At 40.5% G+C, this 18,027-nt stretch overlaps 2 protein-coding genes across 2 annotated transcripts; one reads left to right on the forward strand and one right to left on the reverse strand.

Annotated features, from left to right (window-relative positions):
- Positions 1-2,104: 2,104 nt before the first annotated feature.
- HSPD1 (heat shock protein family D (Hsp60) member 1) lies at positions 2,105-12,428 on the reverse strand. The gene is made up of 12 exons (XM_065880335.1): positions 12,087-12,428; positions 11,233-11,408; positions 9,936-10,188; positions 9,235-9,317; positions 8,317-8,412; positions 7,821-7,914; positions 6,558-6,726; positions 4,915-5,014; positions 4,097-4,342; positions 3,534-3,708; positions 3,110-3,288; positions 2,105-2,725 (listed from the first exon to the last, which is right to left on the reverse strand). Exons 2-12 carry the CDS (start codon positions 11,404-11,406, stop codon positions 2,573-2,575), a joined length of 1,722 nt encoding a protein of 573 aa, XP_065736407.1. The 5' UTR covers positions 11,407-11,408; positions 12,087-12,428; the 3' UTR covers positions 2,105-2,572.
- A 531-nt stretch (positions 12,429-12,959) lies between these two features.
- HSPE1 (heat shock protein family E (Hsp10) member 1) lies at positions 12,960-15,126 on the forward strand. Its single transcript, XM_065880029.1, has 4 exons — positions 12,960-13,008; positions 13,603-13,767; positions 14,718-14,807; positions 14,887-15,126. The coding sequence occupies exons 1-4, from the start codon at positions 13,006-13,008 to the stop codon at positions 14,935-14,937; spliced, it is 309 nt and encodes a 102-aa protein (XP_065736101.1). The 5' UTR covers positions 12,960-13,005; the 3' UTR covers positions 14,938-15,126.
- Positions 15,127-18,027: the final 2,901 nt, after the last annotated feature.

Genomic DNA, 18,027 nt, shown 5'->3' on the forward strand with positions numbered 1-18,027 from the left:
GCAGTCGAAAAAATCTATTTTCTCAACTCTTTTCCTGAAATAGCAGGATCTGACTTCATAGTGGCATTCCTTTTTCCTTGATTACTCCTTTATCCATTTTTAAAGCAGATCCGGCTGTCTTTATAAAAGTTAACCTCCGTGGTCAGGGCTAAATATTGGGTGTGTTTGTGTCCCCTTCATGCCCCTTTTCTCTCTCAGGCTCATAGATTTGTAACACACTCCTGCAAAAGTTTTGCCTTGAAAAGACTGTGCTGTTCAAATAAATACTTCTTGCTTTCACAGCAAGGCAATTGGGGCCTGGACATTATATTGTTATTTTGTGTGGTTTCCCAAGGGATTTCCATGAGTGCACGTTTCCTGAGATCTACCATTCCTGCTTCCTCACCTAGTCACTAGCATCTTTAGTCTTGACCAAATTGTATTTGAAGGAACCATCTTGATCCTTGATACTCTTGCTCCTCTCTATCATCTCTCCAAAACTGCCATCACCTTGTGCAGTTATTCTAGTCAAAGGGAAAAGGGAATTGCCCCATTTATCTGTATTGATTTCTCTGGCTGCAGCTTTCGGGTTTTTTAAAATTGTCTAGATCCTGGCTTAGGGGTTCATTCCAGGCTTGTTCTTTGGTTTAAGCTCTTCAATTAAACCCTGGTTCAAATCTGGGGTCTACCACTTAATAGCTCTGAGACTTTGTGTCAATTACTTAACCATTCAGAGCCTCAGTTTACTAACTGTAGCATAGGCTTGATAAGTAATTCCTAATCCAAGTTTGTTCTAAGGGTTAAAATAATCCAAGGACTTAGCCCAGGGCCTAGCACATAACACCTAGTAAATTTTCCTCTCCTGTTGATCTCTTTAGGCTCTAGTCATTCTCTCTGATCAAACAGCAACCAGGAAAAAAAAAAAGCACCTAGAAATCTTTCAAGTCCCAGTGTTTCTCATTTCTTACACCTATTCTTCTACTCACTTCGTTTGGCTTTTAAAATACAAACTATATAAAACCATTCCCCATGGTTTCTCTTTTCCTCCAACCCTTGATACCACTAGCTAGGTTGCCTTTTGCCACTTGAATAACCGTAAGTACAGTCTAGACAAGTTTTGTTTAAAATGCCTTTTATTCGTTCAGTCAGTCCCCTCTCATCTCTTGTCATTTTTTCTAACCCAACCAAGTTAACAAAGCGAAGATATTTCTAGGTACAGGATTTCAAGTGATTCTGACTTTTGATCTGTCATGGACTTTATTTTTCCTTCTATTCCTGTCCAGACTATTCATACTAGATAAGGAAAGTAGAAACATTTGCCTCAGTTTCTACCTTATACCAGACCTCTTAGCAGCAACCCCAGGGCCAAACTGAGCAACAGACTGGAGTTCCTTACCACCGAGCAGATCAATTCTATAGCTCCAAGATAAGACTACATTCTTGACACAGGTTAAAGTAAAAAAACTATGTTCTTGTTGCATAAGATCTTGTGCTTTAAATTAGGAAGCAACGTTCTTTCTATCTTGCAAATCAGTATCTGTCCCCAACACACACACACACACACATGGATGCACACACAGCTGTTTTAAAAGCCATACTTCTAGACTGTTTCATCTAATAAAGACCAAGTGCATTGAGACTGAAACCCATTTCAAGTTCTTATAAAGGTGATCACACTGGGCTGTGCATTATCAAGTTGTGGATGCCCTTCCCTGCTATTCATTATGCTTGAATGGCACACCTCTCCTTTCCACTGAAGTGCACTCACACTGTAAAGCCTGCCCTCCTCACTTGTGGGTACCTAGCAGGGAACCCACTGCTTATCTGTGATGCTGAGACTCTGGAACAGTAACCATAACCCTTCAAAGAAACAAGCTGCCCTTTTCTTTATGGCCAAACCTCAACACATACAACATTCAGAGTTGTCACCTTTCAAAATTTCCCCCATTACCAATGTAATAATATAATCCAGTCTGCAGCAAAGATAAACAGAGAAACATAAGGAAACTATAGGGAGAATAACATTTTAACACTTGGGTCAAACCTTACCTTACCCTTCCCTCTTCAACTGGCTTTCTTTCATTCCTCATATCCTCTAGATCATAGAAAGGCTAACACAATTAACTTTAAACAATTTTTATTACACAAAGGTTGTCACATAATTGGATATTGCTCTACTCTGTACACAATTATTCTTACTCTCCACAGAAAGGCTGCTTCTTAACTTCTCATCTGTTGATGGCAATCACTAAAATCCTGATTTTAACAGAATAGTAGTAAAAATGCCTCAGTGATTTAAGTTGAAAGCAGTACATTGGTGCATGGCTCTTATACTCATTTACCAGGAATGTACAAATGTCTTTATTCAAAAATACAAAATAAATTATCTGTAGGCATGGACAATGACAGCAGTAAACCATTCTATGTTGTCAACTGAAACCAGTAACTGATGGTTATAGTGATTTTCTTAAACATCAGCCAGCCTTTTCTTCAGTCATCTCCTTCAACTGACCTCTCAAAGTTATTGGTGAGGAACGCTGCCTTGAGTTTCCTCTCACAGCTCATTAATGATGGTAAAGCCCTATTCTAGGAATTAGAACATGCCACCTCCCATCCCACCTCCCATCCCACCCATTCCACCCATTCCAGGATCCTTCTCTTCTTTAGGAATTTCTGTGACTACAACTTCTGCTGTAGTTAACAGAGAGGCCACTCCAGCAGCATCCAGTAATGCAGTTCTTACAACCTAGGAAAAAAGTTTTGATAAAATATTACTTTTCCTTAGTAAAAAATTAACAAGACTTGGGACTTCCCTGGTGGTCCAATGGTTAAGAATCTGCCTTCCAATGCAGGGGACGCAGGTTCGATCCCTGGTCGGGGAACTAAGATCCCACATGCCACAGGGCAACTAAGCCCATGCGCCGCAACTACTGAGTCTGCATGCTCTGGAGCCCATGTGCCACAAGAGAGAAGCCTGTGCTCAACAAAGAGCCTGCGCACTGCACCGCAAGATCCCGTGTGCCAAAACTAAGACCCGACGCAACCAAATAAATTAATTAAAAAGAAACAAATTAACAAGACTTAATGAAGAGTCCTTGAAAGTATTTTTAGACACTGGTGAACTATTTACCTTAGTTGGATCAATGATTCCTTTTTCCACCATATTCACAAAATCTCCAAGCATAGCATCATAACCAACTTCTGAAGAACTTTGCAAAATTTTCTCAACTATCAATGATCCTTCGACACCTGCATTCTTAGCAATGGTCATTGCAGGAATTTTGAGTGCTTTTTTAATAATTTCTATACCTATAAAGAAAATAAATTTTTAGCAAATTTAGTTCTTTCCTTTGTAATTATTATAGCACAATTCTACTTGTGAGAGTACAGATTCCCCCTGAAAGATCTCTGACATCAGTGCTATTCTACTTTTGTTATTCTGGAAATTGCTTTATGACTTCTTATTCCATCTAGTGGCAGCAACAATATAATTCTAACAACAGAAAGACTAAAATCAGGCTACAAGTAAACTCATTACTAAGGTAACTTTTTACCAATTTTTTGATCTTCATTAGCTGGAGTTATTGAATCCAAGGCTGGAAGGCACCGAAGCAGGGCACAGCCCCCTCCCAAAACAATGCCTTCTTCAACAGCAGCTCGTGTAGCATTAAGGGCATCTGTAACTCTGTCTTTCTTTTCATTCACTTCAACATCACTTGTCCCACCAACCTAAAGATTAAGAAAGAATTCCTGTTAGCATGGCTTCTCCCATTCAAGAAGCTGACTGCCAAAAGGGTCATTAAAAAGCACCTAGTTTACTTAAAAAGCAATTTTAAAAAGGTTGCCTATTTGTTACAAGTAACTATGTGATTAAACAGCTAATAGTGTCTCACAAATCAGACTCTAGACTGATTATTAACAAAACATCTGTTCCCACACAACTCACCCACTACAAGTTCAATTCTGGCTTTAAGGAAGGAATGTTTCAGTAAAGAAACTTTATATAATAAATATCTCCACAAGGAAGTTGATTCCCTAAATATTTTGGTTACATACCACAGAAATAGTCATCTTGGGCTTAGAACCCAAGAAGCTTATTTATAACAATGCATCTTACCTTTAGCACAGCAACACCATCTGAGAGTTTTGCCAGACGTTCATTCAGTTTTTCCTTTTCATATTCACTAGTTGTAATATCTAACTGCTCGATGATTTCTTGAATACGCTTTTCAATTTGAGCCTTGTCACCTTTTCCTTTCAAGAGCATGGCATCATCTTTGGTCACAATGACCTCTCCAACTTTTCCTAAGTCATGAGGCTGAACATCTTCAAGATTTAGAGTTAGTCCTTCTTCTCCAAATACCTACAAAAACATTTTAAAGAATGAACAAATTACAGATTACAGCTTTTTTCATTACACCAAATTCATTGGTAATATATCCTACAGGTGTTTTGATAAAAGAAACATCTTGCAATACTGTTTCTTTGAAATGTGAGGTTTCGAGACCAAAGCTAGACTAAACAAAGTCTGAATATAGTCTTTCATGACATTTCCAACTTCTCACTTAATTCTCAATTATTAACTTTGAGAAAACTGTGAACTCAGAAAACTCACCTAAGGCCATACTTTTGGTGCAACCAAAACTAGACCCTAGGCCTAACTCTTAGATCCCATCCATGTCTTTTCTACTACATTCTTGAAAACAGGTTAGTCAGTAAGCCCATTCTTGGGCCAGACTCTTGGCGAGTTAAAGAAAGGGACCTTATCACTATTTAACCCAATCTCTACCTCCCAAACATCTAATAAAAACACAGATTAAGTAAATATTTCAGATGGTAGTATCTGACTATGAAAATGTGAATTCTGCCTATAAACTTCAGACTAGGATGTATAAATAACATTCAGTAAACCAACATCACATTTATTTTACTTACTGCACCACCAGTAGCAATAGCCATGTCTTTAAGCTGGTTCTTTCTATTGTCACCAAAACCTGGAGCTTTGACTGCTACAACCTGAAGACCAACTTTCAGCCTGTTAAGAAGTTATTAATAAGATTTAAATTTTAGAAAAATGTCTGTCTACTTCAAGTTCTGACAACTAAGGTTACTTAGGAAACTGCACTTTAAAAAGATTTTTTTTTTTTTGCTCCCTAGCAACTTTTGGTCAAGTTGAGACAGGAAAGGGCAATTTTCCATTTATCCATATTTGCCAGTATCTGCTCACCTTCTTAATAAACTATTAACCTTACATGCTGACCTTTCCAGTAGAAAACATGTAAATAGTGATAACTATTTTATAGTTTGTGAAAATCAGAATTACTATATATTAAATTTGGAGATCATCTAATCGGCATTTACCCTTAACCCATGGGTTCCATTTAGTATTAGATTAAGTTGCTAGTAAAGTCAAGATTGAGCAGTTTCTTCTTTTTTATTGAAGTATAGTTGATTTACAATACTATATATTTCACACAGTGACTCACAATTTTTAAAGTTACATACTCCATTTATAGTTATATAATACTGGCTATATTCCGAGCAAGCAGTATTTTTAATTCAGTTCATTTATAAATGTAAATATTGCTGAGAATATCATTAAGCTTACCTACATTTTAATCAGGTAATGAATACTCAGAATATACAATTTTAAAAATGCCCATTTGAGACCAGACTGAAATGGAAGGAATGTACAAACTAAGAACTGGTCAATTTTATTAAGGAGCCAAATAAAAATCAGAGGGTTACTTAACCTCTGATGATATGCGAAGTAAACTAGAGATACAACTTTACAGCTACCAGTAAAATGGCTCAATGAAAACTCTTCAGGCCTACTGTTTTTCTATTTCGGCTTCAAATCCCACAATCTCTAGGGCTTTTTCATAATCCCCAAAGCATATCCAGTCTACAAACATTCCAGGATAAGTAAACTCACTTAGGTCAAAGTACTCAATTCTCTAATATATACCTGCTATTTCATTTGTGCATTTCCATTACAATGAAAATTGGACTCATTTCTAATGTACTTCAGTTCTAAGATTAGGAATAATATGTATTTTAACAATGCCCTAAAATTCTGTTTATAGTGTTAACACTATCTAAAAGTAAAAAGTAATACATTAAACTATAGATTAAAAAAATTAAAAGAATAGACCTCAACTTACTTTAGGTTGAGTACCAATTTCTCTATTTCATACTACTCATTAACTAAATTTTCCTTTTAACAGATTATTCAGAGTGGTAGTTGTTTACCTCTTCCCATGAAAAATTGTAATTGTGAAAATATTTTTTTCCAGAAGTCTTTTTGTAAAAAAAAAAGAATAAAACTCAAGTCATTTATCTTCAAAACAACTGTAAACACTTGGGCTATCTTATGAGAAAGTTGCACAAAACATTAAGGACTCTGGGACCCCATTCAAAAAAGACAGAATCATAACTGGACTAAGGGTTCATGATTCACACTAATATTATACAAACACAAGTAGTTCAATGTGAAGGTACAAAATGGAGATTTCAAACATCAATACAAATAACTGCCTTCCACACAGAAACGTAAACCAAATACCACTGCCTATTACCTATTCAAAACGAGTGTACTTAGAGCTTCTCCATCCACGTCTTCAGCAATTATGACCAAAGGCTTACGGTGAGCATTGGCAATTTCAAGAGCAGGAACAATGGACTGGACACTAGAAATTTTCTTTTCACTTAACAGAACATAGGCATCTTGGAATTCACATTTCTGACCTGCAAAAGCAAAGAACATTTCTAACCAACTTTAGAACATTATCCTGAAAATGACTGCAATTTAGAAAAACCTCTAAACCAAAGCTCCAGTACACTTTAAAAGTGATTGATGAGTTCATGTTTTTCCTTTCATTTCTCATATACATGAACTTTCTTTTATTTATTTATTCACTGTTATTCTTCACTGACTGGGTGCCAGTGCCAGGCACTGTTCTAGACTCTTGAGGTAGATCAGTGGGAAAAAAAGTGAAAATAAAACTCTGCTCTTTAGAAGTTTTCATTCAAGTAGGAGAAGAGAGTAATAAATAAGAAATATATAACTATTATAAATAATACATAAGTGAATTTGCCATTACTGCCTCAGTCCCCTGATGAGCTCTCAGTCTGCTTCTAAAGGTGTTGGATCACAACCTTTTCCATTGTGTCTGATGATGCTTTCTTCCAATTTGCATTTTTCTCCTCATCCCTGTTCAGATGCAATGGATGTGTGGTGGTCTAGTTTAAGGGCACCAGCTCCTTTCTGCTTAATGGTAAGTTGTTCCAAGTAGATAACTTATTCCAGAATCATCTTGTCGTAATTATTCTACATCAAACTTCTATTTCTCTGCTCACCCTCAAAACCTGTCTAACTTCTTGCTCACGCCAGTCCACACTGGTGCAGCCGTGCAGCATTTTCCAGTGTGTTCCATATTACTCTTAGTCCAAGAGCCAGACCATGTGAAAAGTGTTCTGTAATCAAATAAGTTTAAGAAAATCCACATTCTACATCACCTAGTTGGAAACTCACATTATATATGATCATTTTTAAGCCTCTAGAAGTCTCACAGTCAGAAACTGTTTAACTCTGTTCACTCAGCATGTCCAACACTTACTTTACCATAAAATAGAAACTTGCTCACATTCTACAGAACTAGTGTTTCAGAGCTCGACTTGGGGAAAATGCTGAGTGGTCGACAGCATAAGCAAGAAATCCATAGAAATGTGAGGAACATATGAATTTACTTTTGAGGTCTGACACTGACTAATGCCCTCAGGTTGTCACATAGCAAACTATGTTAAAAAAAAAAAAAACTTAGTTACTGATTTGCTCTTACCTTTTGATGTATTAATAAAGTATGGAGAGATATACCCTCTATCAAACTTCATGCCTTCAATAATTTCTAATTCATCATTCAGTGTTTTTCCATCCTATGAAAAGTCAAAGAATTCGTTATGTGAATTTCATTAAAGAAACAAAAACTGTATAGACCAATTAACAGTCCCCACTTCTCATAAGGAATCCAGATAGGAATATGCAAATGTCCCAGGGCATCCAACTCCACTTCTGCAAGAATACATGTATGCATTTGAACTAATTTTTACAGCTAGAAGGCAGTATCATCTAAGTTAGGACTGATTTACTCCCGAAGGCAAAGTTTAATAATTCACACAGAACACAGAAAGCACTCTATTCTATACAGGTGCCAATATTACACATGAAAAAATTATACGGAATATACTTTTGGAAACACATATAGATCAAATTTTTATATTTATAAAACTCAGATTATCAGACACCTCATTCCTATGTGTCATTAAAAACACACTTGCCTTTACTGTGATAACGCCCTTTCTTCCAACCTTTTTCATCGCATCAGAAATGATGCTGCCGATTTCTTTGTCTCCATTTGCAGAAATCGTAGCAACCTGAAACAATCAAATTACTCTTCCAAATTGAAAGGTAAGGCTACTGTCCGCAATCAACTCCCCTCCCTTTTCTCAGTAACTTCCAAATTGATAGATCCTTGGTGGGAAGCTAGAGGGAGGGTGATGGTGGCAGTGAGAAAGAGGGAGGGGATTTTATGGCATAATAATTGTAATGAAGTATTGATCCTGTTTTCAATTTTTTAAAAAATCCAGTATTTGGCCACATTATTTTTGAAAGATATGAAATAAACACACAATTATTCTTTTAAACAAAAACAGAAAAGAGGAAATTCCTGGTGGTCCTGTGGTTAGGACTTGGCGCTTTCACTGCAGGGACCCGGGTTCAATCCTTGGTCTGGGAACTAATGTCCCACAAGCCACGTGGTGTGGCCAAAAAAACAAAAAAAGAAAAAGAGAAAAGAAGGAAGCTGACCCTGTTACTTTCTTCCCCTTGGCAAACGTGGCAATATTAGAACATGACAAAATTATGCACCTTTGATAAATGGCCAAAGAACATTTTCTACACATACAAATGAGTTTTTACTCAGTCATGCAGAACTAAAACGAGAACTCATTAAGAGTCAAATTATGGGGACTTCCCTGGTGGTCCACTGGTTAAGACTCTGTACTTCCACTAAATGGGACACGGCTTCCATCCCTGGTCGGGGAAATTTCCAAATGCATTAGCAGTAAGAAAAATGCTTCCAATGTTGGTGACTGGGTAATGTTGCTATTCTGATACTGTCGTGTAATTCTGGGATAAAATCACGTTACTAAAAAAAAATTCTAACTTTATCATAAAATATTATAAAAAATCCATACCTGGGCGATCTCTTCCGGGGTTGTCACAGGTTTAGACTGCTTCTTAAGTTCAGCAATTACAGCATCAACAGCTAACATCACACCTGGTTCAAGAATAAATATTATTCTTGAATTATATGCTTATTCTCTTGTGGCTCCACATCAAGTAAAAATTCTGATTCATGTTAAGTGTTTCAATGCCTTAACGCTTATGCACTGCTTCTGTACCAGTACTTTTCCTAATCACATGGGAGTTGGATGGCATGCACTGAAACAGAAACTTTAAAAACTGTTTTTAAAAACCCCATCTGACATCCTGGGTGACTTGGTTCCTCGTTTAGTCCTACTTTCTAAATAACTAAAGCAAAACATCAAAACTGTATCATCTCTCTCTGCTCTAATCCCCATTAAACTTATTACTTTCAAGGTGAATGGTACATGCTATAACTTCCAATAAACCTGGTTTGTGGGAGAAGCGGACCAGGGGACAAAGACACAGGGATGGATGACTGTGGACAACAGGCAATGTCTTAGTCAGATTTTCCTCTTTGCCACCCAGCACAGTGCCCACCACATAGGAATTCGATCACTACTGATTTTTTTTTTTAAGATATTAAAAGATTTTTTTTTAGGAGAGAGGAGAAACAAGAAAGAGTCAACTTTCTAATACAATTTAACAGATAGTTCAAAACACTGTGGTGACAATGAAGAGATATTCCTACCTCTCCTGATTTCCACTGGATTAGCACCTTTGCTAATCTTCTCAAAGCCTTCCTTAGCAATGGAGCGTGCCAGTACAGTCGCAGTAGTGGTGCCATCCCCAGCCTCTTCGTTTGTGTTATTGGCAACGTCCTGAACAAGTTTCGCGCCAATATTTTTATATTTATCTTTTAAGTCAATGGACTTTGCAACAGTCACACCATCTTTTGTCACTTTGGGACTTCCCCAACTCTGTTCAATAATCACCGTCCTTCCCTATTGCACAGAAAACAGAGTCACACACTGTAAGTACTATTTAGCCTACAATACAGCAGTTTTCACAATAGGCAATTACTTCAAAGCCTTAATGCAACATCTGACAATTTTTATCAGATCTACAGCATGAATCTAAAGGGCAAGTTCATCAATGTTCTTAGTTCAGACAAAATGACCTTTGTTGCTAAGTGCATAACCTTGGATGATAACAATTATAGAGACTTAAAAGATGTCTTCTTATACAATGATACAAGATGAACCAATACCACTTTGGTAGATTATAATGAAATTCCAGAGCAGACTTCACAAAATTCATACTTAAGTTTTGTCCAGTACCTGCTGTAATAATAATATGAAAACTTACTTTTAAACTTGTTTTAAAATTTAGTTTCTAAAATACTAACAAGTACAATACACACTTTCAGAGTTGTTCAACATTAAATCTTAAACATGGTGCAAATAGTATTGGCAGCTTTTGAATTTGAACCAAAGCTGCTTCTTGTGAGGCATTCATATGCTATATTTTATATAGTTTGTATCACTTTGATATTTGTACTGGTTTCAACCTGAAATGAAGCATCACTTCACCGTGCACGACCCTCAAAAAGGTCTCCTCAAATTACTAATTACCCCTCACTCATCAATCTCTTGCTAAGTGAGACTTAAAATTTTAAATGTGCTTTGGAACCAAGGGACAGTAGAAAAACATTAGGTTAAACTAGCACCTACCAGCACATACTTAAGGTATTGTGGACGTTGTATTTTTCCCTCTATGCCTGGTACTAACTACTGGGAAAGGATCCAAAATTTAACTCAAGCAGGCAAACGAGATTAATTCCACCTCGAGTTTACCAATCCGTCTTGAGCTAGGAGTTACCACTGGATTACACCACACATTGTACAAAATAAAATTCTTTCTGCTTTGGCAGAAGCAGTTTACGAATACCAAAGCACTGTTCAAAAGCTTGCCGTGACTCTCACCATCAACAAAAATATTACTCCTTAACAATACTCTAAATTACAACAAAGTAAGAATACTGATACCTTTGGCCCCATAGTAACGGCTACAGCATCAGCTAAAAGGTCTACACCTTGAAGCATTAAGGCTCGGGCATCTGCACCAAATTTTACATCTTTGGCATAAGCCCGAGTGAGATGAGGAGCCAGCGCCCTGGACACTGGCCTAATCTGGCGAAGGACTGCGGGCAATCGAAGCATTTCTGGGGGAGAAACAAGCAGATCATCAGTACAATACTAGCGCTACCCGTGGTGTGTTACAACACAAACATTAACACCCGCGCATCAGAACAAGAAATGTTAGAAGCGAGCTGGGCTGACCTCTGCCAGCCACTACAGCTGGGCCTCGAAACTCGCCACCGTCCCAAAACACCAGCTGCTAGCGCAAGCCTTAAGTGGGCGCCCCACGCCTGACCTATAGCACTAGCAAAAAGCACACCGTTCTTCCCCATGGCCACCTACCCATGATGCTAAAAACGAGTTAATCTTTCAGCGCTAAAATGGCCTTGGGGGCAAATCAGCTCCAAATGTCCCCTGAAAAACCAAGCCTACGAGAAAGGGACAATTTACAAACCCACGTGACCAGGGGAATGAAAATATGCCTAACGGTGCAAAAATCCGCTTACTAAAATGTCTTCATGTATCCACTCGGGGCTACTGCATCAGTGCAGCAGGCAAGGCCGCGAAGCTGGGGGCGGCGGCTCTGCCCACTCCGGGCGGCCCCACGCGTCTTTCCATCAGGATGCCCCAGCAAGGTCAAGGGTAGATGCGCCGTACCCGATCTGTTCGCGGGGCCAAAAGCCGTTCCCACACGCTGCGACCACCCCGCCCCCACCCCGCGGCACCCTACACCCGGCCAAAGTGGCTTCCATCGGAGGGACCATGTGAATACACTTCCCCGACTCCACACCCCACCCCGGGCAAGCCCTCCCAGCTGCGCCCTGCCCGGGCGAGCGATCCACGCCGCACGTGATGGGCCCCTGCATGCACCCACGGGGCCTGGCTCAGCGAGCCCAGGCCTGCGGCGCCTTGGGGAAGCTCTGGCTCTCGCCGGCCAGCCCGCTCAGAGCAGCGGGGGAAGGCCGGCTCCGGGGTCCAAGGCGCATGGATGAGACGGCGCGTGCGGCCGCGTACCTGGGGCAGCGGCACGGCTAGTGGGCGACGAGACAGGCCGTCGGCGGCGAGTGAGGGACAGAGCGCAGGTCGCACACCGCAATGAGCCCGTGTCCCCTCCCTCCGCCGCTCCCCCCGCCCCTCCGCAGCGCGCGCGCGCGCAGGCAGCTCCCACCCCCGTCCCGTCCGCCCGGGCCCTGCAATCTGCACGCGCCGCGCGCCAGGCCCGCCCCTCCCCACCGCGCTGGGCCAGGCCAGCTGAATTAGCCCTCTCCGGCCGGTTTAGGCTAGTTCCCGGGCGGCGCGCCGTTCCAGAACTTTCCGGGAGGCGCCGGGCTCTGTGTGGGTCAAGGGTCAAATCACGTCATTTCCGGGATGGGAGGTGAAGGGTAAGTACTCTCACCTCGGCTCGCGGCCTAGAAAAGCCTAGAAAAGCCTAGAAAGAGCTCCTCTTTCCTTCCGCCTACCGGTCCGCGCGTCAGTGGCCTGCGCAGAGCCCAGGAAACGAATCGTGGCGCGCGCAGGTGCGGCCGCCCCTTTTCGCGGGGAGGGGCCGGGGGCGAGGGCGAGCGCGCCTGCGCGCTAGGAGGTTTTTTTTCGAGTTCACGTGGCAGGGGGTCGGACTACGGATTTCTCTTTTGCGGCGGCGGCCAGAGAGCGAGAGTACGAAGTGTTGCAACCCGAGTCATGGTGAGTCCCGCGTGGGCTGGAGGCCGGCGGGGCCGGGTTGGCCTGGGGCGCACGGCGAGTCCGGACGATTCCCTTTGGGCCTGGAGGGAGGGGTAGGGGCCACTCAGAGACCCGCGCCCGCCCGAACCCTGGAGAGGCGAGGGCCCCCCCCCCCGACCCTTTCCACCTCGGAGGGTTCTTTGCACGCGTGTGTGAGGCAGCGTGTGTGTCAGGGGATGGGAATCCGGACGCACGCGCAGTGGCCGACCCTTGCGGGACATTAATGGGTGTGTAATCGCTTTGAAAAAAGCACGGCTCCAGTCAGAGGGACTTCAATGTTTGCTGACAATTTACAGAAAAATCCGACGAAGGAGAATACTTGACCTTGGGAGATACTAAGGTTGTCCTGGAAGCTCGTCTGGCTGCTGACCAAAGGAGCAACAGTGATCCCTAACACACATAGGGAATGAGAAATTAAACTCGGAATTTAGAGCTGAACGTTCAGACGTGTTTCCTTTGAATGAAAAAATCTGAGTTTTGTCGTTATCTTTGAAAGCCATTTGTGGCCTGTTGAGAATACATTGTGTTTCAAATCTCACATTTTTCTCTCTACAGGCAGGACAGGCATTTAGAAAGTTTCTTCCCCTCTTTGACCGAGTATTAGTTGAAAGAAGTGCAGCCGAGACTGTAACCAAGGGAGGCATTATGCTTCCAGAAAAATCACAAGGAAAAGTATTGCAAGCAACGGTAGTAGCTGTTGGATCAGGCTCTAAAGGAAAGGTAAATGGGGACTGAAATGGAACTAATTTTTTATGTGAAGGAGAGGGGGGGGAAAAAACTGGTTATTGTTAAAAGTAACCTTTTAGGTAGCTTGTTATTTTAAAGATCAGTCCCTAGTGGGTTCGCACCTCATCTTTCAGCAAAAATGATTGTGGAAAAAAAATCGCTTATTTTATATGATGGAGAGTTCCACAGTATTAAAATCAGACGGCATAAATTTGAACTCTTGGTCTAACCTCTAACACACTGAAATTGCCATGATCCTTTTAATCACTTTCGGCCTTGGTTAGCATATAACAGGAGCTGGCTGGGCTATTGTAGTCATTCTCCAATTAAGGGTTAGACCTCAGACCTCTGAAAGTGTCAACTAGAATATGCAATAAATGCCCTTGGGGGTCAAATATGTTAATTGCATTGTTCCAGTTGCCTCTAAGAAAAGCCTAGCAAGGAGCTATCCTGGAGTTAGGAATAGGAAGGCTTTGGGCGCTCTGCCTCAGTCCCTCTCCCCAAATCTGCTTTGGAGGAACAGAAGTTGAATCTCAAAAGAAGTGTATGTTCCAAAGTCAGAAAGAAGACTCAAGTTTTTGTGTGTTGAAAGAAGTTAAACATGACCATTGTACATGTAGTTTTAAAAACTGGTTTACTTCGTATACTTGAGAGGTTATGTTAATATTTAACGATCAAAAAGCTTACAGTTAGTTTTCCCAGTATAACTCTTTGAACCTTTACACTGAAATCAGGTTTTAGTTTAAGCTACTGCATGTGCATTATTTCAAAGTGTAACTCTACAGTGATACGTTTGAGTGAAGAACTATGGTTGTATAAATTATATCATTTGGCCACAAAGTCCTTTTTTAACATTTGATTTGAATGAGCACAGTTGATTAATAAAAGTGTAAATATTTGGTCAACTAGATGTCTTTACTAATAAACATCTTTATTTTCTTAAGGGTGGAGAGATTCAACCAGTTAGTGTGAAAGTTGGAGATAAAGTTCTTCTCCCAGAATATGGAGGCACCAAAGTAGTTATAGATGACAAGGTGTGTAAACTTCATGTTATTAAGGAGAGGCTAAGTATTTGCTGTTAGTTTTCTTAACTAACCGTTTCTCTGTTTGCAGGATTATTTCTTATTTAGAGATGGTGACATTCTTGGAAAATACGTCGACTAAAATAAGTCACTGTTGAAATGGCATCACGTGAAGCTGCCACTGAAGTTCTGAAATCTTTCATCATGTAAATAATTTCCGTGTTTCTTTTATAATAAAGTAATGATATCCAAACTAATGATATTCAGTGTCTCTGAAATTTAGTTTCTCTGTATTGATTTAAACATTCCCAAATAAAAGTATATAAATGAATGGTTTATCTTTATTTAGTGATTTAAAGATGGTTTTTAGTTTATGGGGCTTTTTTTTTTTTTAGAAATAACCTGCAGAGAATTCAGGGAAACAGGTTTTCAGTTTTCAAGTTGGCTTTTTACATATATAGTTGATGCTGATAGAAAGCCATAGATTTACACTTACTTAACATTTTAAGAAGGTAAAGACAAATAGCAACATTCTGACCTCATTTATATCAAACATTTCAGTGTAGTTTGTTTATGAAATCTAGTCTCATGTCTTATTTCTTAAGTTATATTTTGAAAAACTTAACACTTCCAGTTTTTAAAACAACACTACTACATAATTTACTTAGCAAAAACTCAAAGGCAGGGTATAATAGCTCACACTGGCTGGGTGCCTTCTATATGCCAGGCATAGCTAACTTTTTTTTTTTTTTTCTTCTTTGGTACGCGGGCCTCTCACCGCTGTGGCCTCTACCGTCGCGGAGCACAGGGTCCGGATGCGCAGGCTCCACAGCCATGGCCTCCTTTTTTTGTTTGTTTTAATTATTTTATCTTTGGCTGCATTGGTTCTTCATTGCTGCGTGCGGGCTTGTCTCTAGTTGAGGTGAGCGGGCTACTCCTTGTGGCTTCTCTTGTGGAGCACGGGTCTCTAGGCACACGGGCTGACTTGCTCCGCCGCATGTGGGATCTTCCCGGACCAGGGCTCAAACCCATGTCCCCTGCACTGGCAGACGGATTCTTAACCACTGCACCACAGGGGAAGTCCCCATAGCTAACTCTTAAGCATTTTCCAGGTACTGGCCTCCATTGTAGGTACTTTCATATAGTGGATGGTTTAATCTTTTAACAGCATATGAGCCAGGTACTGTTCTTGTCTTGCAGATAAGTAAGGTGGGGCACAGAGGGGTTAAGTAATAACCAGGGACACTGTAGGAAGTGGCAAAGCCAGTATTTGGACATAGGTAGTCCACATTCAGATGCTGTCTAAAACTTCATCCTTTATGGCCTCTGCTACTTTGTCAGCCAATCCTAAGTACTTAATACACATTTCAGTCCTGGTGATAATGACCATGGAAAAGGGGAGGGGTTATCTAAAAGTGTCTGGCAATTGGTAAGTATCTAGTTTACAATTTATTGAGTTTAACAAATAGGAAACTGACAGAACTGGATAAATAGCTTGATTTAGCTATAGCAGCCAGGGAGAATTAAGATTTGAACCCAAACAATCCTACAACAAAGTTGATTACCAACCCCTAAACATGACTGCCTCTCAGCTACCAGCTCTTTCTGCCTTGCAGTCAAATTTGTTGCCTAGTTTTGGTTGCTTATAAACTAGTCTATAATCATGTCTTTTAAAAGTTGTGTTCCATATTTTTCTTGTGTAATTAAAGTCTAGATGAAGTTTTAAGTGACATGGAATAATGGTCTCAACTTTTGATCACGTCCCCATCAGTAAAGTATTACGTATGTGTATTTACATTAATGTATGCGTTAGTGCCATTTGATATATAAGGCTTTCGTCATATTTGGGTAAAAAGATTAGAAACTCTTGGTCTTCCCTGGTGGCACAGTGGTTAAGAATCCACCTGCTTTCCTTAAAAACTAAAAATACAATTACCATATGACCCAGCAATCCCACTACTGGGCATATACCCAGAGAAAACCATAATTCAAAAAAGACACATGCACCCCAATGTTCATTGCAGCACTATTTACAATAGCCAGGTCATGGAAGCAACCTAAATGCCCATCGACAGACAAATGGATAAAGAAGATGTGGTATGTATATACAATAGAATATTACTCAGCCATAAAAAGGAACAAAATTGGGTCATTTGTTGAGATGTGGATGGACCTAGAGACTGTCATACAGAGTGAAATAATTCAAAACCAAATATCGTGTATTAACACATATATGTGGAATCTAGAAAAATGGTACAGATGAACTGGTCTGCAAGGCAGAAATAGAGACGCAGATGTAGAGAACAAACGTATGGACACCAAGGGGGGAAGTGGGGGTGGGCAATGGGATGAATTGGGAGATTCATACACTAATATGTATAAAATAGATAACTAATAAGAACCTGTAAAAAATAAATTTTAAAAAAGTTTAAAAAAAAAAAATCCACCTGCCAGTGCAGGGGACACAGGTTCAAGCCCTGGTCTAGGAAGATCCCACATGCCACGGAGCAACTAAGCCTGTGCACCACAACTACTGAGCCTGCGTGTCATAACTACCGAAGTCCACGCGCCTAGAGTCCATGCTCCACAATGAGAAGCCACTGCAATGAGAAGCCCACGCACCACAACGAAGAGTAGCCCCCGCTCACCACAACCAGAGAAGAGCCCATGTGAAGCAATGAAGACTCAACGCAGCCATAAATAAACAAACAAAAAGAATCTATTTTTACAGAACCCAAGTGGCTCATCAATTTCCTGCTGTGCCCGAGGCACAGCTAATAGGCTTTGGAGGTCATAACCTTGTAAGCACATATTTCCCTCTGATTTACCAATGAGAAAACTGACGGAGGGGAAGAGGAAACTTGTTCAAGGCCATGTAGCTGGTAAATTGCAATTAGGAATCCAGTCAAAGGCTATGGCTTTCCCATTATTAAAGATTTTTTTCCCAAGACCCAAGCAAATAAGTTTTGAGATCTAAGATGAGTTTCCAAACCTTGGTTCATCCTTCGAGTTGCCTGCTATACCTAAATTTTCAGGGCTCCTTCCATAACCTACTAAACCAGAAGGAGGGGAGAATTCTTTTTGTACCACGGAAATTGTCCCTGTCTAACAGAACTGCTAAAGAAATAACTTTAGATTGTGAGATTATATTGGGAATTAATAGGGAAAAGGATTTTGGCATGAGAAATTTGGGCCAAAAATATGGGTATTGGGGATGTGGACCCATGTGTTT

This window comes from Phocoena phocoena, chromosome 7, assembly GCF_963924675.1.
Source record: "Phocoena phocoena chromosome 7, mPhoPho1.1, whole genome shotgun sequence".
In the NCBI taxonomy this organism is placed as follows: Eukaryota; Metazoa; Chordata; class Mammalia; order Artiodactyla; family Phocoenidae; genus Phocoena; species Phocoena phocoena.

Excerpts from the sequence above, each read along its gene's own strand:
- HSPE1 (XM_065880029.1), top strand. Across the intron at positions 13,768-14,717 it reads GATCAGGCTCTAAAGGAAAG|GGTGGAGAGATTCAACCAGT; the intron begins GTAAATGGGGAC and ends TATTTTCTTAAG. Across the intron at positions 14,808-14,886 it reads AAGTAGTTATAGATGACAAG|GATTATTTCTTATTTAGAGA; the intron begins GTGTGTAAACTT and ends CTCTGTTTGCAG.
- HSPD1 (XM_065880335.1), bottom strand. The coding sequence starts at position 11,406 with ATGCTTCGATTGCCCGCAGTCCTTCGCCAGATTAGGCCAGTGTCCAGG. Across the intron at positions 5,015-6,557 it reads AGTACACTCGTTTTGAATAG|GCTGAAAGTTGGTCTTCAGG; the intron begins GTAATAGGCAGT and ends ACTTCTTAACAG. Across the intron at positions 3,709-4,096 it reads ATGGTGTTGCTGTGCTAAAG|GTTGGTGGGACAAGTGATGT; the intron begins GTAAGATGCATT and ends CTTAATCTTTAG.